We start from the raw sequence: 27,979 nt of genomic DNA on the forward strand, positions 1-27,979 counted from the left end.
TTTAGGGCAAGTCAGAAAAGTCCAAGACAGGAAGCAAGCTGTCGGTACTAGCTTTTGGTCTGACATGTGGAGCTACAGCCAGTTTCTAAGTGTAAAGCCTCTCCATTTCCACACAGAGCAGCACAACGCATCAGGCCTGCAGGCTCTCCAGCAGAGCCATTAAAAGCTTATTACATCAAGTGCAAATGCAGCAGCCAAAGGCAGATGTGCCTTTTGTGAAGTGACTGTAATTAACGCCATATCTTCCTCCGAACTTTGTTTTCGCTGGCTGGATTTGTCATCGTCCTGTAAGAACAAGCCTATTACATACCTCGGATTTTTTCCCTTTACCTTGTCGTTCCGAGCAAAAGCATGACCCATCACCTGTCTGGGCAAATACTGAGTGTTTGGATGGTGTCAGGACGTCCTGCACGTTCAATGGTAACCTTGAAAACAACATCTACCACTGCCAAGTGATTGGTCAGCGGCCTCCGCCAAGAACTTCAGGGTATTAAGGGATGATGTATTTAGTCACAGCGTCCTCAAGCACAGGGAAATGTACTGAAGCACCTTTTGATTCAGAAGGACAATGAGGAAAACGACAAATACAGAGCCACGCCTTGGATCCTGTTTATTCCCGTCGATGCGTTGGTCTGTAGACAGAATTCAACCCAAGACTCTGGACCCATCACTGGTGTTTGACCCACAGAAATTGTAGGTCAGCGACACTCATCCAGGGAGAACGAGTCCTCTATACCAGGTTCTTAACCATCAAGATACACCAAGAAAGTACCTGATAGTCTGAAGTTTTAAAAAGTGCCTGAACTCGTGATCTGTATGCTCTTCAGCTCCCGCAGTACAAGCGCCTTTTCCACGGGATGCCCCTTTACCACAACAGAGCCTCCAACCAGTTCAGCTACCAACACTGTTTCTTCCTCTTCTGCTCTGTGAGTGATGCTTGGTCCAGCCAGGAGGCCAATGAGAAGGGTTTTCTTGTATGTCGTGGCTGAGATAAGTCTTTTATCCCAGGATACAGCAGGCAGAAGGCAGCCTCCAGAATTCATGCCAAGTTCCATTCTTCAAATTACCATATTTCATAGTTTATTATGAGGTAATTGCCACCAGGCCTATAAGCCTCAGCACCATGTTAAAATCAGAGCCCGGGAGTGAACGCCACCTGTTTTCTCCTCCCCCCCCCGCCCCGCTCCACTCGTGCTGCCTGCCGGCCTCTCCTCAGAACGCAGTGTAGTAGTTCTCTGTGGTGCTGACGATGTCACTCTGGTCCTCCAAGAGCTCCAGCACCTGCCGCAGCACAGTTTCACTCAGGACTGGGCTGAGGCTCAGGCGAGCACAGGCCAGGATGTGCAGGAAGTGGCAGCCCTTCTCCACGTCTGCAGGAAAAAGGGAGTTGGCTAAGCTTGGACACACCTGTCAGACCCTCCTCTCTCTCTCCTGTCCTCTCCTCTAAATGGAAGTCCTTCTTCAGAGTTCCTGGATCAGAACCTGCAGCTTAATAAGATCCCCAGATGATTCTTATGCACATTAAAAGTAGGACATGCACTGGCCTAGCTTATCAGTGAGAACGAACCAAAACACATGTTCTCAGGTCTGTGCCATGGACCACTGCTCGGGGATGCAGGCCTTCAACCTTCCAGGATTCCCAATCAATAATTTTATACTCATAACCCAGTGGGGATTTAGCGCTTGATAGGCTTTTTTCTCTAATGAAGTTACATGTACAAGCACATGCATTCAGTTCTAACCCCCTGGCTTCCCAGGCGGGAGCCCTCTTGTGGCCGACAGCAGAGCCGGCTGGCAGCAGCCTCCACATTCCTTCTGTAACTCCTGGACGGTGGGACTGCGGTGGTGACCTTTGGCCTGTTCTCACTCTTCTCTGCCTAGGCTTCCAAAAAGTCTGCCTGTGACGGCTGTATTCTAGGAACCTCTCACCCTCTACCCAAAACAAATGAGACCATTCGTAGCAGTTCAGGACGAGTGACCGCTTTCCTAGTTGAAATCAATGATTTGGAGTAGTGGTATTCACACTGAAGTTATGACCATTAGAGGATCAATGAAATCAATTTAGTGGGTTGCGGTTAGCATTCTTTTCTTACCAAACAGACTAGAGTATGAGATTACAGAATGTATTGCATTTTAGGTACGATAAACATTGAGAAACTTTATATTCAACTATACATGTATATGTATAGTTGAAATAAAATTTATAATAAAATTATATAATTTCCTAGGTGATGATGTAAAATTTATTTGTAACATCGAGTCAAAGTCAAACCTCATTCCTGGAAATAAACCCTCCCCAGTTTCCACCAAAGCCCCATTCACAGGGCCAGGCCTCTCACCGCCGTATCCCCAGCATCTGGCCCACTAGTGCTCTGCACAGTCACTGAATGTTGTTTTCAGGTGATAGAATGCTTTAGGCTCCAGGAAAGTCCTCAAAGAGGGGTTGTGGTGATGGGCAAAGCATGGTTGAGATTCTTTGCACCTTTGTGGCTTTGGGCAAGTCACTGCATCTTTAAGCCTCAGTTTTCTGACCCATGGGGAGTGGGGCTGGGGGGCACCTCTGAGGTCCTTCCCAGCTCTAAGGGTCAGTGATGTTCACAGGCAGTGGTCCTGGGCTAACAAAGACCTGCAAATCCTGACCTCTAGTGGCTAGTCAACTCATTGTTCCTCCCGACTGGGTTACTGTTGGGAAACTCGCCACCTCCCCTGGTCTCCACATTTCCAGGCTATTTCTTCAACATTCATTTGATCAAGATTTCCTGAACACCTACTACATGTGCAGCGCTGAGCAAGGAGGAGCAAGTACAGAGTGCAGACAGAGAGCTGACTCTGGAGTCCAAAGGACCCGAATAAAAATGCTGGCTCTATGACTGGGGCAAAGTGGTCCAGGTCTCTCAGTCCGCATCCTCATCTGTTAAATGGGAAGAAAAGCACCCACTTCACTCATGGTTGTGTGGGTGAAAGGAGACCATGGTGGGGGCTTCTTCCATGGAGAATTACTATGATTCTATCGTCATATCCATAACCTAAGAAGATGCACATAACCTTGTCCCTGCTCTAAAGCTTTGACTCTTCCCGAGAGGAAGGGCTGATGACGGAGGGTGAAGGACTCCAACCAGACTGGGCTTGCACACAGCAGAGAGGAAGCCCTGGGAATTTCAGCACTGCTCGGCTTGTGATCTTAGTTCTTTTAAGACCTGGGTGCTCAGGCTCAGGGCTCAAGGTGACTTACAGGCATATGTGGTCAGCAATGCTGACTGCCCCAAAGGCCTTAAACTAATTCTTCACAAAGGCCATTCTGCCGTCGAGGGTTGCCTGGTAAGGCTGTTCACAAAGTGACCTTCCATTCACATGGGGAGAAGGATTGGTGTTAGTTCTTTAAATGTTTGGAATTCACCAGTGAAGCCATCAGGTCCAAGGCTTTTCTTTGTTGGGAGATTTTTGATTATTGATTCAATCTCCTTACTATGTATCTATTCAGACTTTCTATTTCTTCAGGATTTAGTCTTGGTAGGTTTTGTGTTTCTAGGAATTTCCATTTCACCTGGTTATCCAATTTGTTGGCGTACAATTGTTTATAGTACTTTGTTATAATCCTTTTTATTTCTGTAGAATCAGTACTAATGTCCTCATTTTCATTTCTGATTTTAGTAACTGGAGTTTTTTCTCTTTTTTCTTAGTCTACCTAGCTAAATGTTTGGCAATTTTAGGGATCTTTTCAAAGAACCAACTTTTGGTTTCATTGATTTTCTCTATTGTTTTTCTATTCTCTATTTCATTTATTTGTGCTCTAATCTTTATTATTTCCTTCCTTCTGCTAGCTTTGAGTTACTTTCTTCTTCTTTTTCTAGTTCCTTAAATTGTAAAGTTATATAAGTGTTCTTAGCTATACAGTTCCCCTCATACAAAGCTCTTCTGTGTCCTAGAAGTTTTGGTACTTTGGGGTTTTGTTTTCATTCATCTCTAAGTATTTTCTAATTTCCCATATGATTTCTTCTTTAGTCTACTGGTGAAGAGTGTGTTGTTTAGTTCCCACAAATTTTTCAGTTTTACTTCTGTTATTGACTTTTAACTTCAGAAGATGCTAGTCAGAGAAGATACTTTGTATGATACCTACGTATTAAAATCTATTGAGACTTAATTAATGGTCTCTCCTGGAAAAGGTCCCACGTACATGTTGTATGCTGTATGTATGCTGTTGCCAGGTAGGCTTTTGCGTGCGTCTGTTAGATCTATAGCTGATTTATTGTGTTATTTAAGTCCTCTATTTCCTTACCTTCTGTCTAGTTGTTCTATCCATTATTGACAGTGGGATACTGAAATCTCCAACTATTATCATAGAACCACTTACTTCTTTCAATTCCGTCAGTTTTTGCTTCATATATTTTGACGGTCTGTCATTAGGTACAAAATGTTTAAAATTACTATGTCTTCTGGCTGTACTGAACCTTTTATTAATATATAATGTCCTTCTTTGTCTCCTGCAACATTTTTTTTTTAATTTAGTTATTTATTTATTGGCTGTGTTGGGTCTTCATTGCTGTGCGCAGGCTTTCTCTAGTTGTGGTGAGCAGGGGCTACTCTTCGTTGGAGTGTGCAAGCTTCTCATTGTCGTGGCTTCTCTTGTTGCGGAGCATGGGCTCTAGCCGCGTGGGCTTCAGTAGTTGTGGCACGTGGGCTCAGTAGTTGTGGCTTGCAGGCTCAGTAGTCGTGGCTTGTGGGCTCTAGAGCGCAGGCTCAGTAGTTGTGGTGCATGGGCTTAGCTGCTCCGCAGCACGTGGGATCTTCCCGGACCAGGGATCGAACCCGTGTCCCCTGTATTGGCAGGCGGATTCTTAACCACTGCGCCACCAAGGAAGCCCTCTTGCAACATTTTTGATTTAAAGTTTATTTTGTCTGATATTAGTATAACTGCCCCTGTTCTCTTTTGGTTACTATTTGCATGGGATATATTCTTCTGTCCTTTCACTTTCAACCTATCTGTGCTTTTGGATCTAAAGTGAGTTTCTTGTAGTTGGCATATAGTTGGAGTTCTTGGTTTTTTTTTTTCAATCCATTCTGCCAATCTCTGTCTTTTGATTGGAGAGTTCAATCCATTTACATTTAACCTAATTACTGATAAGAGGGACTTACTCCTGTCATTTTGCTATTTGTTTTCTATATGCCTTATAGCTTTTGGTCCCTCAATTCCTGCATTACTGTCTTCTTTTGTGTTTAGTTGATTTTTTTAATAGTGAAACGTTTAAAATTTCCTTTTGTGTATATTCTAGAGCTATTTTCTTTGTGGTTACCACAGGGATTACGTTTAGCATCCTATAGTTATAACACACTAATTTGAATTTATTCTAGTTTAACTTCAATAATATATAAAACCTCTGTTCCTTCTCCTTTGCAGCTCTGTCCCCACCCCTTTCAGTTGTTGATGTCACAAAACCACAACTTTATACACTGTGCCCAAGAACACAGACTAATAATTCTTTTAAGTGTATTAGGCTCCTAAGATTCTTGGTTTACAGGTTATTTTTCTTTTAACATTTTGAATATATCAGCCTACTGCCTTCCAGCCTCCAAAGTTTCAGATAAGAAATCTGATCATCTTACTGATGTGACAAGTTGTTTTTCTCTTGTAGCTTTCAAGATTCTTTCTTTTGTTTTGACTCTCAAAAGTTTGATTATAATGTGTCTTGGTGTGCTCTCTTTGAGTTCATCTTAATTGGAGTTCACTGAGCTTCTTGGATGTTTATATTCATGTCCTTCATCCTATTAGGGCCGTTTTCGGCCATTATTTCTTCAAATATTCTCTCTGCCCCTTTCTCTCTTCTTCTGGGACTCCCACAATGCATATGTTGGTCCATTTGATGATGTCCCACAGGTTCTTTAGGTTCTGTTCACTTTTCTTCAGATTTTTCCTGCTCAAATTTGCCTTTGAATCACTGGTAAACTTTTCACTTCAGTTACTGTACTTTTCAGAATTTCTTTTTGGTTTCTTTCTAGTTTTTGTATCTCTTTATTGATATTTCCTATTTTGTTCACCCATCATTTTCTTAAGCATCTTTAAGACAACTGTTTCAAAGTCTTTGGGTAATAAATTTGCCATCAGGTCTTTTTCAGGGACAGTTTCTGTTGCTTATTTTTCCCTTTGAATGGGCCATAGTTTCCTGTCTCTTTGAATGTCTTTCGTTTTTAGTTGAAAACTGGGCATTTGAATCTAATAATGTGGTAACTCTGGAGATTAGATTCTTCACCTTCTGTGGTGTTTGCTGCTTTTTGTTATTGTTTTTATTTTTTTGGTTGTTGTAGGCTGTCTCTGTGCCAAGGAGCAGCCTGAGATGGAAACCTAAGGTCTTCTCAGGCCTATTTCTGAGCCTGTGCCTTTCCCTGGGCATGTGTGGTCGCTTTCTAATTTTACCCATATATGCAGGTGCTTTGGAATGTTCTAGTCTTTCTTTTCTGGCTCCAAAAGGGGTAAAAAAGAGAAATGAAGGAGTTTAAAAAAAAGGGTGCCAGTCTTTTAAATCCCTGGAAGTCACTTCAGCTGTTGGGTGAGCAGCTTACAACAATGGGAGGAGGTACAACAATGGCCACCCACCTCTCTGCCTGCACCTCTGTGATCAGAAGCAGCAACTGGTGATCAGAGCACAAATCCCTGATACATGGAGGACTGGGTCCTTTTTGCCCCCGCTAGCTCCCACAAGCTCTGTACAAACTGCTCCAGAAACACATGCACAGCCGCCTGCCATGTAGCTGGGGATGGGGGATGAGTAGCTGCTACTAACATCAGAAAATTGACTGAAATTAACCCCAATTCATTGTCCAAACCTTCCTCTGGAAGTTGCTAGCCTTGATAGACTCCAGAGTTCCAAAATAGCTACATCAGACAGATGCAATTGTTGTCTAAGTGAAGGGAAGGATTCTTGGTGTTCTTACTCTGCCATATTCCTAAGAGTTTCATAAAACACCAATCTATTTCATCCTCATAACAACCCACGATGTAGGTACGATTATTATCCCTGCTTTGCGTATAAAGAAACTGAGGCACAGACTTGCTCAAGGCCACACAGCTACAAAGTGGCAGAGCTGGGATTCAAACCCAAGCAAGGTGGCTCCAGAGCCCAGCTCTTCACAACTATGCCATGCGGGCCATCTTCAGACAAACCCTCTATCAGTGCTTTAGGGACCTAAAACTGGCCCATGTTTATAATCCTTTCATTATTGTAGGTTTACCTTCTGCTGAAATATTCATAAGTGACTAAAGGTTTTAAGTTCTCCTACCAATCATACTGCCAAGGAAAACTCAATGCTATGTTTCATACTGAAAGGTTAGAAACAAACTAAAGGTTCAGTAGGAATACTTAAATAAATGGTCGAATATCTATCAATACATATAGTGGAATACTGTGCAGCCATTAAAAAGACAGGTACTTTTACACATACTGTTGCTGAATGGCTGCTATAAGCCAATGTTAGATTTAAAATACAAGGTATAAAACACTGAGTATTGTATGCTAAGCTTTACTTATGTTTTTTAGAAAGGATAAACTATACAAACATGTTTATAAGTGCATATAACATCTCTAGAAGGATATGCCAGAAACTAGTAACACCCACTGCCTTTGGAAAGGGGAACACAGAGCCTGGGGCTCGGTGTTGGGAGGGAGTCTCACTTTTTCTGTGTGTGTTTTTGTACTTTTTGACTTTTTATCCTGTGCATACATTATTCAGGATAATGTTTTAATGTCATAGGTATTTCTTATGAAAAGGGGTGGCTGCAACAGACTCTGACAGTTCCTACAAGGTATGTTTACTGGTATTCTCAGTTACTCATGCTCCAGAATTTGTCTCCTGGGAGTTTACTAGTTCCAGGGAATTGGCTTATGTTTTTTAAAGGCTCCCATTTACAGACTGAGTAGCAGAGCCTGTCCACCTTGACACACACACTCACCAAAGCAGGAGCTGGCCTGTGGATTAGAAGTGGATATAAAACCTGCCACTTTATAGACCCTCAGGCCACCAAGGCTGTTTGGTTCTCCTAAGAAATGAAGTGTGAATTGCTTTCATTTGCTTCAGCAGGCCCTAGGATCACTTTAATCCACCCTGCTCCTAATACACATCAAAATAAGAGTCTAGCCAGATGGCTTGGGACTACCATGAGCGCAGGAATGTCACCTGGGGACCAGCCTCTCGTCTCATCCCTTCTTGGTTGAAGAATCCCACATTTCACAGCTCTAAAAAGCTCCTTAAATTGTGGCTAGGTGGTTTTTCCCCCAACTAAAGGATATTTATCCTTCTTGTTCTGAATGAAGTGAACAATAGTTAGAAACCTTGCATTAAAATAATAGATTGCTTTCAGTTTATTTTAAGACCTGTTGTCACACCACTCTGGGAGGTGACTTCATGGGTCCTTAAAAGCTAAATAAGGCTGCATACCATAAACACCAGGGCTGGAGATCTGGTCCAGCTCCACCTGCTGACTCAGCCTGGAACAGGTCCAGGCCCCAGGGATATATGGGCTTTAAGGACTGGAGGTGGACCTCCCGGGAGAGAAAGAAAGCAGAATGAGGAGGCCTGTGCTCACTAACAAGCCTTTCCACTTTTCTTCTGGCGTCATTTGTTGACATATGCCAACATTTGTTAATAGCACATGTTTGCAAAAGGTAGACTTTGAAAAGTCACCTTTAAGAGCGATCGGTTTACACAGGATTTAAACATAGGACTAATGTTTTCTTCTCTTTCTAACTAGTATGAAAATGGTAATGTCTGTTATCAGACTCTCTACAGTTTGAGTTTCTAACCACTAGGGGCTGATCTAACTCCACTAAAACCAACTATTTTCTCAACCATTTCTTTTGCAAATTATCAGGTTTCAGGATGACTGAATTACACTGTTCACAAACTGTAATGTCTAGAACCATTCCTCCCAACCTTGAAGGGCTTGATGTTAGAAGAGAGGAAAATGTCAGGTTTGGGTTCAGAGACAAGAAGGAAGAGTGGAACAAGAAATAACACAAATTACAGAGGACACGAAACCAGAAGGATGTTAAAAAGTCCTAGCGTAACAGCTGACCTTGCTGTATCAGAATCACTTGAGGAGCTCACCTGTCTAGCCCCCATCCCAGCCCCTAGTGAATCAGAATCCCTAGGGGTGGGACCTGAGTGTTGTATGTTCAAAAAAGCTCCAAGGTTGACTCTTACGTGTGGCCCATGTCAGAACAACTGTGCAAGGCTAACGCTCACTTTAGAAAGGAGGAGTCTGAGGCTCAGAGAGGGCAGGTATCTTGACCAGTCATGCTTCCAAGTTGTTACTGGGAAAGGTCCCAGGTTTCCTGACTCTCCACCTAGCGCTCTCCGGGAGGGAACAGCCGCCTCCAGGGCACCGAGACACATGTACGTTACACCACTTACGGTTTGGTTTCTGGCAGTCTTCTTGAATGATCTGGTGGATCTTTCTGTGTAATTCTTTGTCTTCTCTGGTTACCTAAATGGGAAAAACAGTTCGGAAAGAAATGTTAAGTAAAACAGAGGTTGTGTCATCCAGACACCCAAATTGGTCTTTAGGATAGTTTCTAAAGATTTCATAACGATCCTCATCCCTACCCTAACAGAGTGTCGCTTTGGATACGTGGCCAGCTGTCAAACCAGTTCTGTCCCTAAGTAGCTCACTGCTCTGAAGTCCACCCACAGGCATATTCCCTCGGGAGGTGGTTTACGGGGAGGCCATGATAGAAAGAAAAGCTGGAATCCCTTGCTTTCAAGGAGCAACTTTCGTCTTAAATATTCATAACACATTCATAAAATTTCTCTTATTCATTATGTTCTTGAGGGAGGCACAAGTGATCAAACCCGAGGACTCTTTCCTCTTGTGTTTCTTCTTTTCTATCTTGGGTTTCATATTCCTTCACCCAACCATAGGGAAAAAAACAAAAGAAATAAAACTGTAAGGCAAAGCTAGCAAGAGAGTAAATCTAGTTTATGAATGGAAACACTGTCTGTTCTCAAAGGCAAACATAACCAAGGTTCCTTTCTCAGCCAGCTCCAGTAAGAGGGAAGCAGCCAGCAAATGGGTTTCACCTTCATGTTCAACAGTAAATCTAAAATCAAAGAGAAAGAAAGGAAAAAAGAGGAAGAAAGGAAGGGGAAAAAAGGAAGAAGGAGAAAAAAAAAAAGTACGCAAACAAACACATATGTCAGGATGCTCCTTGGACTGACGGACTTGGAATGAGCAGATTTAAGAATGGGGGTTCTGATAAGGACCCTTCTCTGGACTTACAGGGTGTTGGGAAGATTAAGTAAGGTAATGTGGGAGAGCTGCTGAAAGCTGGAAAGCACTATACAGAGAAAAGATAACTCCGTCCCTGAGGCAATGCCCTCAGGAAAACAGAAACCTAGGAGCCAGGGTTGAGGTAGAAGTGGGGAGTGAAGTCAGAGAAGGGGGGTGGCTCTGCTGAGGAAAATAGAGCTATTAGAGCTGGATCACCCCATTCCAGCTCAGACTGATTCACAGGAGGAAGTGCCCCAGCCCTGCCACACCTCATCCCTGGACTGCTGCCCATGGTCTGCTGTTCCTCAGGAAGAGCAGCTTCCTACTGACCCAGGAGGCCACGCAGAGCCTCCCGGGGGGTGATGTGAGGGTGCGGGTGGGGGTGGGAGGGTGTTAGGGTGAATTGCCCAGCATGAGCTTCTCCAACCCCAAGAAGCAATCAGCTCCCACCAGGCCTGCCCGTCCTGGGAGGCGGGGGGGCGGGGGGGGGCTGCCCTCACCCTTATACGGAATGGAATACCCTTTTCAGAAGTTATTTAAATAGTATTTAAAACATATCTTAATTTTTTTAAATGTTCTAAAATGGGGAATCACTAGAGTTAATCAACATCGAGAAAATGTCCTATTAAGGAAAGCTTCCCCTCGGGAATCATGCCTGTAAAGAATGAGGCTTCTGGGAGCTCCCAGAGTTCTGATCTGTCTTCAGGAGAATCGCTCACAGCTGAAGCTACATCTGTGCTACTAAAGTGGACATCAATATCGATAACAACATCAGTATCAGCTTGGTTCCTCCCATATTAAAGGTAGGCAGTGAGAGGTGAACTTTTAACTCAAAGTATGAGGTAGGCAAGAACTTGTACCCCTGGTGGGAATGTTAATAGGCACCACTTTTGAAGGAGGCAATCAAAAGCTTAAAGGTACATGCCCTTTATTCCTGTTTTAAGAGTCGATCTTACGGAAATACTTACATAAGTCCACAAGAAAACAGACATAGCAACACTATATGTGAGGACAGGAGTTGGAAACAATATAAATGGCCATCAGAGATAAGTGGTTAAACAATTTACGGCAAGTTCCCACAATAGGGAAAACCATGCAGATGTCAAAAAGAATGAGACAGATTTATAAGGACTAATATGGAAAGATGACTGTGATGTGCTGTTCTGGCATCCCCAAAAGTTGCTGAGCATTATTTAGAGCAGTGGTTCTCAACCGGGTCAGGGGACACTTGGCAATGTCTGGAGACGTTTAGGTTGCCACAATTGGGGGTGCTGCTACCAGCATCTAGTAGGTGAAGGCCAAGGATGTGCCAAACATCCTACAATGCAAAGGACAACACCCCACAACGAAGAATCATCTGGCTCAAACAGTGCTGAAGTTGAGAAATCCTGATTTAGAGGAAGATCACATCTTTTTGGTAACAGGAGCCTATATTTACATGTGTGCCGAAGGCTGTACTGTTAAAAGCGGTATCTTGAGGAAAGATAAGGGCCAACTCTCACTCCTTACTTTATGTACCTCCTAATGACGGATTTTTAAAAAACAGGAAACAAACAATCCTAAGTAATAAATATATTTGCAGTTGAAGCTAAGAAAAAAAATTAAGTTGCAGGTCTCTTACATAGAACAGGTTATCAAAACCACCATCTTTCTGGAAAACAAGTCCTTCTTCCTGCAGCAGCTTTATAGCGTTCCTAAATATACTATGAATTGCCTTGGAAGTGGTGTCATTCTTAAAATCCATCTGTAGGAAGAAAAAAAGGAAAAAAAAATAAAGGAAGAAAAGAAATAAGTCCCATCTTACAGCACTTGAGGGCAACTCCCTAGACCAACTGGTTATAAATTCACCCAACAGGCTTTTTATCTACTGAGTCAAAAAGATTCAGGTATGCACGGGCCTAGCAGGATGGTATTTAAGGAGGATTGGGAAGTTTGCTCTAGCAGAATCACACTTGATAACTGTTCCACACCTTGGTTATGATTTTTTGTTTGTTTAATTCATTTAACTCAATGATATAAAATGGAAATATCAAAATGACAATCTTTGATTTATTTTTTTATACAGAGCCAAAAATTCTATACCTACTGGCTCACTTTTTTCATTAAAATTGTGGCCATATATACAACTTCTTCCTACGGACATCAAAGAATTTTACACACATTGAAATAATAAGTTGGGGATTCCAGCACATAGAGAGTATTAAACAGACTCCTTATTTTAAATGGAGGACAGTGGAGACAAACAGCTGTGCAGAGATCTGTCAAAGGGGAGGGTCCAGGGGCTGAAGGTGGACAGGGCCCTAGGGGAAGCGAGAACACCATGAGGAAGGACCCTCTGCTGCTGTCAGTTTGCTCTCTCCTCAATTTCAGTATCCCTTCCCTTCTCTAAGAGTCAAGTTTGCCTAGAGAGGTTACCAGGTCATCCTACTTCTTATTTCAAGGAGGCCAGGTTTTCAGCTATGTCCTACCATGGTTAACTAGACTGTGTGCTTCTTGAGTTGGGGACTCATCTCGGACACCTGCTCCCTGACACATAGTGGGTGATGGAGAAAACATGTGTGTATTCAGGGGAAATACCCCATATAGGTAGGCGATATCCTCCTAATTATTCCATTAGGGATTTTCAGTTCATTCCTAAAACAAAGGAAGTGGTAAGTAATAAGTGTCCTTCAAGGTACAGATCCATTTGTAATGTGACAGAAATACATCAAGATACTAGAAAGATCAAAGTGCCAAAGAAACGTGGCAAAGCTTCCAAAAGAGTGTTTGAAGGCACAGTCCTACTCCTCTAACGGAAGGTCCTTATGGAGGCTGTCTGGGGCAGCACTCACAGATGCTGAAACAGAGAGCGGGCCTGGGATTTGCTGATGACATTCCCACAAAGTGACAGGGAGAGGAAAGGAACTCCCAAATGGCCTCAAGTATTGACAGCTCCATCCTGAAAGAAATCTTTGCTTTCTGGAAGAGGCCTCCCAGACAGGCACTGTTTGAATCTAACAGATCTTGGTGATGTTTCACAAATGTGCTCTCCTGAGCTGAACAGGAGAGACTAACGTTCTTAATTAACAGTCTAGGTTTTTTCTCAACAGAACAGGCCTGGAGAACCTGGCCAGTGGAACAGGAGGGCCTGAGAGTTGACAAGCACTCCAGGTTACGACAGCACCCGTTCTCTGAAGGGAGAACAGGTTGAGCAATATTTGATGACTCCCACGGGCAGAAAAGCTATCTGGGTGTGTTTAGAATAAACACCTCTCCCAGCGATCCTCAGTCACATATCTTTTTATTCAGGGGGGCTTGAGGCAAAGCTGTTTTTAATTTCATACGTGAGTGCTCTCACTTAGGAAAAGAACGCTCAACCCAACACAGGCTCCCCTACATGACTTTATAACTACTTCATCTTCATAATTCTCAGGAGACTCGTCTTCTTTGGTCAATTTAATATAAGGATCCTAAGGGTTGAGTTTATTATGTCTCTTCCCAATATAGAAATAAATGGGAAACTGACTAGAAATGTTGTTGCACGATTATTCCTGTCATTAAAAATGACTCTTGGTTATCCTCAGACCATACAGAAAGCCCGGTTCCTCCTCCCAGATTTCAGTCAGATCGAGCAGCAGGAAGAGAGGGTGTGAGGCCTGGGAGAGTAAAAGCAGTTTCAGCTGTGAACAAGGAGGACCCAGCAGAAAAGGCTCTCTGTAAATATAAACAATACGTGAAGCTTCCTTTCCAAAAACATTTGCCTCAGCTGAACTCAGGACATAATTCCCTGCTGGTTATAAAGACACAGGCTCAAGGATAAAGCCTCCAATCGTCCCTCTAGCTAGTAGCTTTTCCTGGCCTGAGATGTGTGTCTTTCTTGTCTTTTTCTAAAGAGCAATGACAGACTCGTCCCATTCAGGAAACCGAAACTGTTCAGAAACAAAAACAGTGACCAGCTGAACGGGCTGAGCCTTAGCGGGCCTCTCCTTGTGGCAGGTCAGGAACTGGGTGGATCTCTGAAATATATATATAGTCTTCATTCCCAAACAAACTCAACATTTATCGAGTTGTCAAAGAAACAATGGTTTTGCAAGGTTTGTTTATCATGTTTCTGGATTTGCTAAAAAGGGCCACTGTGGAAAAAAAGAAAGGGGGAAAGCATTCAAACCCACTCTCCCCAGCCTCTAAGCTAAGACAACATCACAATGATTTTTTTTGTTAAGCTTTCATCGGTATGACTACAGAAAGTGCCAAAGGGTCTAAGGTTTCACCATCATTGTAAAGCATCCTGGGTCTCCCAGGCTCTATTAAACAGAATTCAATTTAATGACACTGACCTCCCCAACCAGAGCCATGTGAGGGAATAATTCATAACTGATGGAAAAGTACTTTCCAAAAACAAAACAGATATACTGCCATATTCATTTCTTTTTAAACATATAGCACCGGGCAGATACAAATTTCTTTTCTAAGCATTCTCAAAAAGATATCACACCAAAAGTCCTCCCTGGAATGTTCTGAATGGAGGGGCCTTTTAGTCCTCAATTCTCCCTACTTAATTATTGCAGAAGAGCTGGCTCACAGGAAGATGTGGTCTTTGCTAAGCTTCAACGTTTCCTTCTAAACATGCCAAGAGAGTGGTCAGAAGTCCTGGGAGGCCAAGTTGGCACTGAGCCTCCTCTAAATGATTAAATGGGAAGAAGGTCACTCCTGCTGTCAGTGGACAGCTGGGGAGCTACAACTGTGCAGAAGCAACGGTGGCACAGAACAAAGCGGCCAGTCCTGACCCTCTCCACCTCGGTGTTTCCTGAAACAATATCCCTCATCTCCATGTATGAAATTGCGGGACACTGGGCACACAGCCTGGTGACAGGAAGAGATAATCAAGTTCACGAATGAAACTGAGAAGCAGTGGTCATGCTTAGGAGGTCGGGACAGAGACCTGGTATCTGTTCCACCAGAATCACAAAGAATAATTATGTTACCTCACAAGGGTACTCATGGCAGCCCTGGTGGTAATGGCAAAAGACTAGAAAACATCTAAACAGTCCAGGAATGGAGAGACCCCTTAAGGAAATTATGATACACATAATAAAAGATTATTATAGAGTGGCAAATATGTAAGTATGGCTAGGAAAGGACCTATAAGACATGCTGTCCAATGAAAACCTAGGTAGATAGAGTGTTTAGTATGATACCATTTGTGTAAAAAAGGGGATACAACTACTTCTAGTTTATATATGCAGATTATCTCCAGAAGGATACTCATGAGATGGTGCTCGTCTCTGTAGAAAGGGGATGAGGAAGGAGGATGGGAAGGAAACTTAAAAACTAGACAGCTTCCTGGACTATTCGAATTTTTATTTTTTTATCTATTTTTGTTTTCTCGTTTTGTTTTTTGGCTGTGCCGCACAGCTTGCAGGATCTTAGTTGCCCGAAAGCAGTGAAAGCACTGAGTCCTAACCACTGGACTACCAGGGAACTCCCAGACTATTTGAATTTTTAAAAGTTTTCATTCCTTCAATCAACAAATAATTGTGGAGAGCATACTTTACGCCAACCATGTTCTAGGCCCTGTTCTAGAGAGCAAAGAATGAGACAGACAAAGGCTCTGCTCTTAGAGAACTTAAATTCTGGTGGGGTAATAGGCACACAAAACAAATAAATACCAGTGCTATCACGAAATGTGGAAACAGAGTGATAACACAGTGAGGAAGCTGGTGGCTATCAGAGCAGAAGGTCAGGGAGGGCAAGAAGGTGACATTCAAGCAGAGATCATTCCCAGTGGAATAAATGAAATAAATAAATACAAGTCGTGTTACAGCAACAAAAAAACTAAGGAATTGCAATGAAAAGGAAAGCCTAAAACCAAAGTCTCAGATAATTCTTAATTCCAAGCAAATACGTAAACACCAAACACCTTGAGTTCACCTCTAACACTATGGGTATTAAAAAATGAGGACAGGGCTTCCCTGGTGGCGCAGTGGTTGAGAGTCCGCCTGCCGATGCAGGGGACACGGGTTCGTGCCCTGGTCCGGGAAGATCCCACATGCCGCGGAGCGGCTGGGCTCGTGAGCCATGGCCGCTGGGCCTGTGTGTCCGGAGCCTGTGCTCCGCAACGGGAGAGGCCACAACAGTGACAGGTCCGCATACCATAAAAAAAAAAAAAAGAGGACAGCTCTTTCTAGGATGAATAAAAAATTACTTGAGTATTCCCTGCAATTTTTACTTATAAACCAGACTGAATACAACTTGATCTTTATTCAAACTCCTAAGACACGATAGATCAACCTTATTCTGGAGAAGACAGAACAAGTCATTAAAAACCTTGGTTCGAGTTCAAGAATCATCTTGCTGATCAAAAAATAATCTTGGAAGGATAATTTTAGCTCTTCTCATCTATTTCCCCCTCAGTTGGTTCCTGCTGACATTAAATACCCATCTCAGTGAGTACTAAGTGCTATGAACCTTATTTTTTTTTTCTACCTGAAGATTAAGCTTTATGAGATTAAGGAGGGGAAAAGGGCATGCATGTGCATTCTCCTTTCAAATTCTCAGTGGTCAGTGACTTTTCCAGAATAGAATCAACATAACCTCTATACTCCGGGTACACCCTGTGAGTCTCAATGCCACAGTCATGTCCACCCACACCCTCGACCTGCAGCTGTGGGGCAGAGGCCTCGAATTCTCACATGGTCATGCCGCACTTACTCGCCCGGAGCAGTCGCTGTGAATCACAGGCTGGTTGGCAAGGGACAGCAGGGACTCCACCGTTTCCAACTCCTGCTGGTAAAAGGTTTGCACTCTGTTCTCCACAAGGAATTCTTTGACTTTTTCACTCAGCAGATACGTGAGACTGTCAAGGTCCAGGGTGCCTGGATTGCTGCTGGGAGAAAGTTTTAACAAGCCCTGCAGAAAACTGTTACTTTTGTTCCTTTTGGACGCATGTAAAACTGAAACAGCTAGCAAGTGCAATACTATACTGATGCATGTTTTTGACATAAGGAGCAGTTCACCCAGTGAACACTGTGTGGTTGTTTAAAAGGATGAGGCAGAACTACAGGAACTGATATTCGTGATAGATTTAGAAAAAAGTCAAGCTGCAGAATAGCATGTGAGGGACGGTGTCATTTTTGTAAGGAAGCAAAGGACAACCCACAAAGTACGTGGGTGGATATTCATGCTTGTGTATGCAACCGAAGAAAAACGCCTAACAGGATACACACATCAACCTCTGCACAGTGGTAACCTCTGGGGAATGGTACTGAGGCGGGAGACAGGAAAATGGAGAACTTCCACGTTTTACTTTATACAGGTCTACAGTTCGGGGTTTTTTTAATATAATTTTTTGGAATATGTAATCTATAAATATTGAATATGTTTAAAAAAGGGAAGGGTACATGGTGAAGAGCCTCCTTTCTATCCTCCTTCCAGTCCCCCTCCCACCGGCCCCCCCACCCCCCAGCAGCCACTATGATCATTTCTGTCTCCTCTGAGTTATTTGAGGCGTATAGTAACAAATATACATATATTCTTCCTCCTCCTGTTTATTTTTCCGTCCCTGAAAGAGAATAAAGTCATCCCTGGTTGAGAGCGGCTGGTATTGTTTCTTTGGTTATGATGTGTCTTTTGGCGCCGTTTTCTTCACGTTTCTTGCCTTGGGGTTCACTGAGCTTCTTGGATCTGTGAGTTTACAGTCCTCATCAAACTTGGAAAATTTTCATCCATGATTTCTTCCAATATTCTCCCTCTGCTCCCCCCTCCACTCCTTCGGAGACTCCAATTACACATATATCTTCCTTACCAAACCTTAGAACACCTGCACTATTAACACCTTCACTTTACAGGTGAGGACACTGAGGCATCCAGAGCGGGGACACACTTGCCTGGAGCCCCACAGTGAGTGAGTGGACAGTTCAGGATTTGGACCCAGGCCCACCCCAGAATCTGGGATCCCACTGGTTGGCCTCATTGATGTGGTCACATCGTCGGCAGTCATAGTCCAGAACTTACCTCAGTGCCTCTTCTTTCTCTAGGGCTGGGCTGCGGAAGGGCTGGTCATAAACTTTCCTGTAGATGGTGGGCAGCTCAAGCATCCTTGCGATCTGAATGTTGCACACTGGATCATCCACTTTATCTAACAAGCCACAGGGGAAAGCAGGCCACAGAAATTACACGGAGATTAGTGCTTCCCCATGTCCAGAATGCTGCCAGGACAACAGTGAACGAAGCACTTGGTGGGTCTCCTTCCTCAAGGATGCCCAGGATCACAGTCTAAACGCACTGAATGGTTCCCAGTCATCCTGCGAGAGGGGATGCGATACCCTAAGTGACACAGGCATGGCCAGAGGAGACCAGGGCTAGGGAAAGCGCATGAGCGTATTCACTGATCTGGTACAATGGTGGACAACTGGGCTGTCCTTGAGGTTTCCAAGGACAAACCAGCCAGAGCGGTGCAAAGGGCACCACTCAGATGACAGAGAACTGTCACACTTCTGATTGGTTGTTATTTTTCAAAGTTAATGGACTCAACGGTGTTCAAGAAATTTCCATCATTTTGAAGACTATGAACACTCTTCCCTAAATGGATTCACACTCAGAGACTCTACTATGGGGTCCAAATGTTGAATACAATTTGTCAGCCATATGCAATGAATCACTTGTTTTCTTTCCCAATTTATTTATAGTGACCTCTTCAAAATAAAATTAAGAAATGCTACTTTTCTAAAGAAAGCATGTTGTTCCTTCATTAGAGTTAAATCTTTTTATTTGAACTTTTTAGAAGTTTGACTTTTCGCTGAATGAGTTTACTGGACACACACACAGAATAACAACCAATTTGGCAGAGATATCTTGTGCTTACAATAAGCAGTAGCGTAAATTTCTCGCTCTCCTCTGTACATGCGGATGTGACCTCTGATCCGGATAATGTCGCCAATTTCTACCTTTGTCCTCTGCGCAATGGTCTCTTGCAGCTTCTTAAGCTGTGAGGTTAAGCTCAGCTCTCTTGCACTCGGAGCAGCTGTAGTTGTTGGGGCCAGAAGGAAGGAGAGAAATGCGTAACAAAATCACTTCACCACATTTGGGAGAGAGTCTGCGGTAAGACCGACATGAGACATTTATTTGTTCTACTTCTGATTGGTTGCACTACTGTAGGAAACCTGCGTAATCTTTCGAAATCCTCTACTGGATAAAAGGCATAAGGCTTGACAACCCAGTGGGTGAGTTCCGTTGTCTTCCTTCCTACCCCTGCATCGCCTGTGCAAAGGGCTCTACACCTGCCTGAGCTGCATTCTGTGTGAGTTCAGCCGGGTTTGGTGGGAATAGCTCTAAACAACCCTTTAAAGTGTCCTTGCTGGGAGATAGAGGCCTGGCCTGAGGGGAAAGGTGCCCAAGAGTCTCCATTTGTCGTTGTTCACGGGGAAGGCAAATTGGCCAGAGTTTGATTTTCCACCAAGGTGCTCAACACCCTAATCTCTCTCACTTTTCTTTGTTGAGTAACTAGGCTAACCTTCTCTTTCTCTCTCTCTCTGTTCTAAGGACTTTATAACCTATCAGTGCATCTAATCCTCACAACCACTCTTATTATTAGTCCCATTTTTCAGATGAGGAAACTGAGTCACACAGAGGTCAAGCAACTTGCCCACAGTAAAATAACTAGTTAGCAACAAAGCTGGAGTTCAAACCCTGGCGGTCTCTGACTCCAGAGCCTTCCTGCTTATTCTTTATTCTCTGCTGCCTGACCCGTGAGTATAATTACATCTTCCATGGTTATAGCTCATGTGTGTAAACAATTTTGTGTTGTTTTTCTGTCTAGCATCACTTCAAATACACACATGTATCCACAGAATCTATACAACTCAGCATTTTAAATAACAAAATAGCATTCTGTCATGTTCATATGCCACAGTTTGTTCAGCTAATCTCGTTAAATATTTCTTCCTTCTTTCATAATTTTTTATTTTGGTTTTTATCACTACCACTGTATGGGGCTGAGAGGTCAGCTTGGGTAAAGGGAGTCAGACAGACCTGGCTTGAATGTCAGGTCACTTCTTATTAGCTTTGTGACCTTGGGCAGACTGCTTAATCTTGCTGTACCTGTTTCCTCAGTTATGATGCGGATTTAACAGTGCCCTTCACGTACGGAGCTGCTGTGTATGATCTTAGTTAACCCTTACACCATGAGCTTAGCGCAATGTCAGATCTATAGGAAACATTCAATAAACGTCAGCTACTTGTGAAAATGAACAATTAAGCCCTCAAGACAAAAATTTTGTTTTCTTTGGGGTCTTTCATTGGGGATTACTGGATAGAAAAGTACAAACAGGTTTAGAGTTCCTTACATATTATCAGAATGTTTGCCAAAAAACCCCAATCAAACCATTCTCTTTTTACAAGGTGTCACCAGCAATGTGTGTGGGCTTGCAGCTCCTATACTGGCTTCAGTCATTTGGATTTTTAACACCTTAAAAAATACATAATGATTCTATAATGTTTTATTTTTGCTTTTAAATTGCCAGAGAGACCATGTGTTTTTATGTAAGATGATCTGCTCTCTGCATTTCTTTATGTATAAGCCCTTCATCTCTTTTGAACACTTTATGTTCATTTCTGAAAAAAATGCAGGGAAGCTTTATCAGTTATGCTTATTACATCCACTCTCCCCATTCCACTGCTTTCTTTTTTATGTTTATTTGATTTAATTTTAATACATAAAAGTTTGAAAAAAATGTTTTAGTTTATCCCTCTTGTCACTGATGATAGCTTTCATTGCTTTAACAGCTTAACATATAAGAGCTTAACATAGATACCCCCATACTTATTGTGATAAATACACAACTCTATCTTCTTTGGGTTATTTTATGTAAGCTGTAAGACAGTGATCACAGTTACCTCTTTTTTAATATTGTTATCTACTTGAACCAACAACATTTGTTAAATGCTTACTTATTTCCTGCTGTTGTATTATTTCTGCTTTGTCATATACTAGGGTTCCTATAATGGAATGAATAATGGTCTATTGATCAAATTTTGTGCTTCTTAATCTAACACAACTTAGATAACCATGGCTCTGTAATGTGCAAAGGCATTATTACTTTTAACATACTGACTATAGTAAGGGAAACAGCAACCTAAGGAGCTCGGAGAACTTTGCATAGACCAGTAACCAAGAGCTTGGAATCTAGACACAATCAGCATTAATGTTACTCAACTTACTGGGTTTCTTCAGAAAATACCCAAGTATTACTTTTCAAAAAGTTATTCTGTCTGGGTTCCTATCCCTAAGTCCTCTTCCATTTAGGCTGAACTTTAAAAGTATTTATAAATTTCACTGCCATGATTCAGACATTATAGGTGATAATAAATGCTTCATACAGCACTGCTGAAATGATCAGACTGAGGGCTGGTCTGAGAAAAAGAGGCTCAGCTTTCATTTAAAGGGTGAACCAAACTGCCAAAAGAAGGGCTCAAGCTGTGTAATTTAATGAGTAGAATGAGATAGTTGGAGCCTGACAGAATTTCGTTTTAAGTAGCCTATTCCACGCTGGAAGATAAATCCTCTTTAAAATTCTAATATTAAGCTCCAAGCTTTCTTAACTTTTCTCATAAGCTAAGTCCAAATGGTACAATCAGTGTGACATTTATAGGAGTTAATATTATATTTTTATACTGTAACTGACTAGAACATGATTTTGACTCAGACCAAATTTCGTTTAAAAAAATTAGTCTTCAATGGACACTTTCCAGTGGAAAGCTTTAAAACCGAGGGCGATTAAATTAAAAGGAGAGAATGGGCTAGTTGGGAACAATTTTAAAATATCACTTCATATATAACATGATGAGAATCGCTTTCAGGCTTTCTCCTTGCACCCTTACCCTCACGTTTTATTCTCAAAGCAATTTCTGACTAAGGCTACCAACTGTGGCTGCTCATCTATTCATCTACTTACAGATATTTAAAAAATCTCACTTTCAGTATTAATAGACATTTTATCTAAAAAATTACTGAATCATATAATATTTCTGCTGCCATTTATTTTTTAAAAAAAGAGTTGATTTTGAAAATTAAAACAATGTCGAAAACAACAGTCAAACTACAACCCATGGACCAAATCTACCCACAATCTGTTTTTGTAAATAAAGTTTTATTAGAACACAACCATGCTTGTTTGTTTATGTACTGTCTATAGTTGCTTTGGTGTTAACAATGGCAGTGTTGAACAGTTGAGATGCAGACCATATGGCCCACAAACCAGAAGACAATTATTGTCTGGCCCTGTACAGAAAATGTCCGCTGACCCTTGGTTTAAAACAAGTATGCATATTGAAACTACACCTTCTGATTGAAGATCGTGACAATACCACAACCATAAATCTGCAAATAATTTTAATACCCTGGACATATATGAAAGTTCAAATATCTGATTGTCATATAGGTTTATTTCTTACCTGTGAGATATCTGCACAAAAACCTGTTGTCTGCCTTAAGTTTTTTCTAATCTGCAAAGCTTAGTGGTACTAAGTAGTACTAAGTAGTACCACTGATATAGATGTTCCCAAATTAGGAAATAGGAATACCAAAGTTATATGAAAGTGATGGCCAAATTCTAAATATAAATACATCAGTGATGGCCAAATTCTAAATATAAATACATCAGAAAATTAAGCAAAGGAGCATCTCACTGGTCAGTACAGTCAAAGTAGGAAGTTGAAATTCTGACAGGTAATGTCAAAAAGAAAAAGAAACTACTCCAAGTGTTACACATTCTTACCACGCGTATAACAGGAGGACATAGATAGTAGATGTTAGATATCAGAGCAGGTAATATTTACTGAATAACCCCAGTGTATATGGCATCATAATGCATATGCTATAAAACAGAGAAAAACAAGGCCCCAGTTTCCATAGCTTCTCTAGAACCAAAAATCATCACCACTATTGCACAATATATACTTTGATATATATTATGAACTTATGCAACTCAAAAAACTACCTAAGGACTATTAAAACAGACTCAAGAAATTCCAAATGCTGTTTCAGTTATAGTCAATGAGTTCAATATACTATTTTAAAGTTCTTTTTTAGTTTATATTATTTAATATTATTTAACGGCTAACTTCAAGGGAATCCTATCTTACCTTCTCATCAGTCTTAGAACTCCTGGCATATTTGTTTGAACAAGCTAGAGATTTCAGAAAATTTAGATCATGGGAGCATAGATGTTAGTGGCAACCATGTCAGGGCAAAAGCTTTCAAAAAAGCTTTGGTCAAGTGATATGCCCAGAGCAAGGGGATTCTCACCTGATCAGCAATTAGGCTAAACTATCTTGACTTGTGGAATAATGTCATGGTAAAAATGAAACACTGAAACTTCTAGTAACCTATTCACATTCCTGTAGGCTTAGGAGGAAGTGAGCACCAAAGAAAAGAGAGCAAGAAAAGCAACTGGCTCCCCACTAATATCAGTTTGCAGAGCAGCCAAAGCTCTGGGTGTAGTGCTTCAAGTTGATCAATGTAATTCACCAATGAATAAATGTGAAAATTAGTACTCCAGCTACTCTGCTGAGCTACCCTAAGTAAAATCTACTGGTTAGCTGTAAAGGTAAAGAAGCGTGGCAAATAAAATTACCTGATGAGGATCTGGTATTATTCAATTTCTTCCAGCAGATGCAGTTTATAACTCCAGTGCTATCATCCACTGCAAGAGAAGCGCAAAAGTGTAGAACAGAGATACGGGCGTTACAGGTGAATTAGCACATTGCCATTGCATTCAGCCGAACTGTAAGACGACATTTTCAATAGCCTGGTTGGGCAAATCCCTGAGCAAACTTTTCTTCCACCCTTAGAAATAATCTCTCACCACAGTCCAGTGGGAATTGCTTGTCTGCAATGTCAGTGTAATACATGAGCCCAGCAGAATGTAGTCAGCACTTCTCTTCCCCTATCTCAAGGGTATTAACCTCTCCTAAAAATGGTGTCCTCAGGAAGTTAAGTGCAAAGATCTCAATATCTGCTAACATGTAAAATCAGCCTTGCACTGCAACCTGCAACCAGAGACCATTGCCTGATCTGTGGTTAGAGGCACTCAGAGCACAGCCATCTGTCACCATGCGCTCTCTCGATAGCTTGCTGACTTACCAAGACAAAGCATCCCAAGTCTTCTGGCCTGGGCTTCTCTTTGAAAGAGCTTCTACCCTGTCCTTACCACTGCAGGGGATGTAAGGAAAGCTAAGCGTATCACAGAAGGGCAAAGTTTTATTTTCATAATAAAAAATAATTATACCTTGTTCACACAAGCAGTATTGGTCTGGCTTATTTTAGCCACAGTGCAAAAAAAAAAAAAAAAAAAGAATTTCCATTGTACTTGGATTTATAACTGCAGAAAAATTTGCAGATGTTTCAAGGATGATAGGATCAAGGATGAGAGGTGTTTCTCTTGGGCTAATTTCTGACAATCTCAGAACAGAGGTTGATCAACATGGGTTCGGTGGGCTTAATGATTTTTAAAAAATCATCAGCTAGACTGTTGTAAAAACACATGTAATATAGAAGAAACATATGGCAAAATTTCTTTATTGCTTGTTTAAATCTGTGTTTAAAGCAGAAGCTGAGAAGAATACTTCTTATACTAAAATAAATTCTAGATAGATTTTATTTTATTAAATACAATATAGGTAAACTTAAGAAGATGAGAAAAAAATATGGGTGAATACTTTCAATCCTGGGCTTACAGTTGGTGGGGGGAGACTTCTTTAAACAGACCTGAAAATCACAACTCATTCTAGAAGTCTGATATATTTGACCAACTAAAAACTAACTCTGTATAGCAATTTTCCAAATAATGGAGTTAATATCTTAATATATAAAGAACTCATACAAATTAATAAGGAAAAGACCAAAACTATAAGAGAAAAAGTGGCAAAGAAAAAGAATACGCCATTCATGGAAGGTACAAAAATGACCAGCAGACATTTGTCAGTATGCTAAATCACTAGTTACCAGAAAAGAGCAGCAAATTTAACTAACTTCTCAACTACTAGAAGACAAGTATTAAAAATACTGATACCCTCATATGCCGTTAGCAGGAGTGTAAATTCATACCAAATTTCTAAAGACTAAGTTTGGAAATGTCTATCAAATTTTGAAATGTTTATATCCTTTGACTTAGTATTTACTTCCAGTAATTTATCCTGAAGAGAAAAATGGCACAAATGCACAGATATATATATTTTGTATAAGGCTGTTCATTATAATATTGTTTATAGTTCTGGAAGTTGGAAATAACCTAAATGCTTATAAATATATAAGTGGTTAAATAAATCACAATGGCATGGCATATGAGAATACAAAGTTATAATGAAGATCCATGGTCATTGCTATTAATCTCATTGCAAAACAGAAATTATATATATATAGTCATATATATCATATATAAGCTAATTTATGTAAAACATTAAATAGTGTGTTTTGACAGAAATGACCTTAAGACATTAAAATGCTAATAGCAGTTTCTTTTGGAGTATGTAGAAGGAACCCCATATTCAATGTATACATTGACTGTAAGCCTAATTCCAGAAACATTAAAAACAGAAAGAAATAAGGCATATCTATATTTCTTCATATTAGGAACATGTTAGAAAAACTAGGAAGGATGTTCACCTAAACACTGATATTGTTTTTATCTGATTTACAGCATTTCACATGAGCTTTATGTACTTCATTAAAATTTTCTCTAGCTTTAAATTTTATTTTATAGTGAGTATCATTTTAAGAAGCAAAAAAAAAAAATCAATAAGGACATTTTGAGTTAAAAAATAATGTATGACACTTCTAGGCACACTACTTCTCTGGCCAGTTTAAAATTTTGCCTTATAATTCTAAGTCAAAAAATATTGGCACATGAGTATTTGTTCTAGAAAATGTGAGGTCATTCTGGTCTTGACTGTAGTCTCCCAGGATTCTAGGTCTGAGCTTGAGTTGCTGCCAGGTGCTCTGTGTGCTCAGGGCACTGCCACCAAACTCTCTGACTTCCTGGTTGGTAACCTCTCCCAGCAGACACCACCCTGGCATCCTGAGGCCTGGCTACTGGAAGGCCCTGGAAGGGGAGTGTTCTTGCCATGCTGGGCAGTGTCCTCCCTAGCTGGGCAGCATGGCCTGGGCTGCCGGCCTTTTGTTTCAGCCATGGGACGAATCAGGGTGAGCAGGAAGCAACCCCAGCATATAGGCCTGCAGTGAGTCAGGAGGAAGAGGACCTGGGACAGCAGGAGTAGCCACCTGGCAGGTGGTCCGAGAGCCAAGCTGGGCCTGAGAACAGCAGGGTATGTGCAGCTCTCTCTTGAACAGGCCTCACAGGAATTAAAGTCCCAAGTGTTTATACCCTCAATTACTTCAGCCTTCAGACGCTTTTCATTTCCCCACAAACCACAGATGTGCCATGCTCTCACGACATCCAGTCTAAGAGAAATGTTTATTGGGGAAGAGTCAGCCATATTGCCTTCATCTCTTTATGAAGGGAAAAGGGGTTAAATGAAATCCCTTTAGGTCAGAGGCATTATATCTGGCCTGTTTCTGCAGGCCAGATTATATCTGGCCTGGTTCTGCAGCCAGGACTGATGTCCTCAAATAGCCTCATTCTGATCTAAAAATCAGAAAATTAAAAACCAGATGCAGCTGATTTTGGGGGGGGGGGGTGGGAGGAGGGGCATGGGACAGAGAAAAATCTTTTTTTAAAAAAAACTTTTTAATAGACTTTATTTTTAGAGCAGTTTTAGGTTCACAGCAGAAGTGGGCAGAAGATACCGAGGTTTCCCATTATCCCCTGCCCCCTCACACGTATAGCTTCCGCATTACCAACATCCCCACCAGAGTGGTACATTGGTTTCAATTGATGAATCTACATTGACATATCATTATCAGTCAAAGTCCATAGTTTACACTAGGGTTCACACTTGGTGTTGTATATCCTGTGGGTTTGGTCAAACGTATAATGACACACATCCACCATTACAGAACCATACAGAATAGTTTCACTGCCCTAAACTTCCTCTGTGCTCCACCTATTCATCCCTCCCTGCCCCCAGCCCCTGAGTAACACTGATAGAAAAATCTCTTTTTCTTTTAGAATTTGAGTTCTATGGAGACTACACAGCACACTGGAGTTAGTAAAGAGATTGGACCCATCAGTGGAACCTCGAGCAAGTAACTGAACCTTAGTTTTCTCATCTATAAAATGGAAATAATAATCTGTCTTTTCCATTTCAAAAGACTGGGAGGAGAATAACATGAAATTATGCATGCATAAGTGCTCTGTAAACTGACAGATACTATCATTTCATCACTGGTACTTGGAGAGGAAGTACAGATAACGTACTTGCCAGCAGCTGGGTATGCTGTAGGAACTTAGTGAATGTTTGTTGAACTTCCTGGAGAAAAAGAGAACCAGTATCTATGGTAAAATAAAGCAGAGAAGAGATCCAGTATGGGGATGCATGACAAGGTGATCTATTTCAGAGTTTTAAAAAAATACAAGCTGGGAAAAAGCAGAGGGCATGAGAAATCTCATCTCTCACATGTTATTTTATAAGCACAAGACAATCATCCCCAGGAAAATGAATATATGTTGAAGAAATTGTATCTGTAAATTATCAGTCATGCACAGACTGCCAACGAAATGTTCTTGGTCACCTAGTTCAACTGCCTTCTGTTTTTCCCCAAGTAGAAAAAGAATACAAATCCAAGTG

The 27,979-nt window shown here is 41.5% G+C and overlaps 1 protein-coding gene across 2 annotated transcripts in view; it reads right to left on the reverse strand.

The window, feature by feature from the left end:
- Positions 1-318: 318 nt before the first annotated feature.
- STN1 (STN1 subunit of CST complex) overlaps positions 319-27,979 on the reverse strand; it is a 36,682-nt gene continuing 9,021 nt past the window's right edge. For both annotated transcript variants that reach the window (XM_082674231.1, XM_082674230.1), the window contains 7 exons: positions 23,869-23,937; positions 19,101-19,259; positions 18,251-18,374; positions 16,949-17,120; positions 11,880-12,002; positions 9,403-9,475; positions 319-1,370 (listed from right to left, as the gene is read on the reverse strand). In XM_082674231.1, the coding sequence (XP_082530357.1) occupies positions 1,213-1,370; positions 9,403-9,475; positions 11,880-12,002; positions 16,949-17,120; positions 18,251-18,374; positions 19,101-19,259; positions 23,869-23,937 (878 nt within the window). In that variant the 3' untranslated portion in view covers positions 319-1,212. The remainder of the gene's footprint in view (positions 1,371-9,402; positions 9,476-11,879; positions 12,003-16,948; positions 17,121-18,250; positions 18,375-19,100; positions 19,260-23,868; positions 23,938-27,979) is intronic.

This window comes from Grampus griseus, assembly GCF_964374135.1.
Source record: "Grampus griseus genome assembly, chromosome: 16".
NCBI lineage: Eukaryota > Metazoa > Chordata > Mammalia > Artiodactyla > Delphinidae > Grampus > Grampus griseus.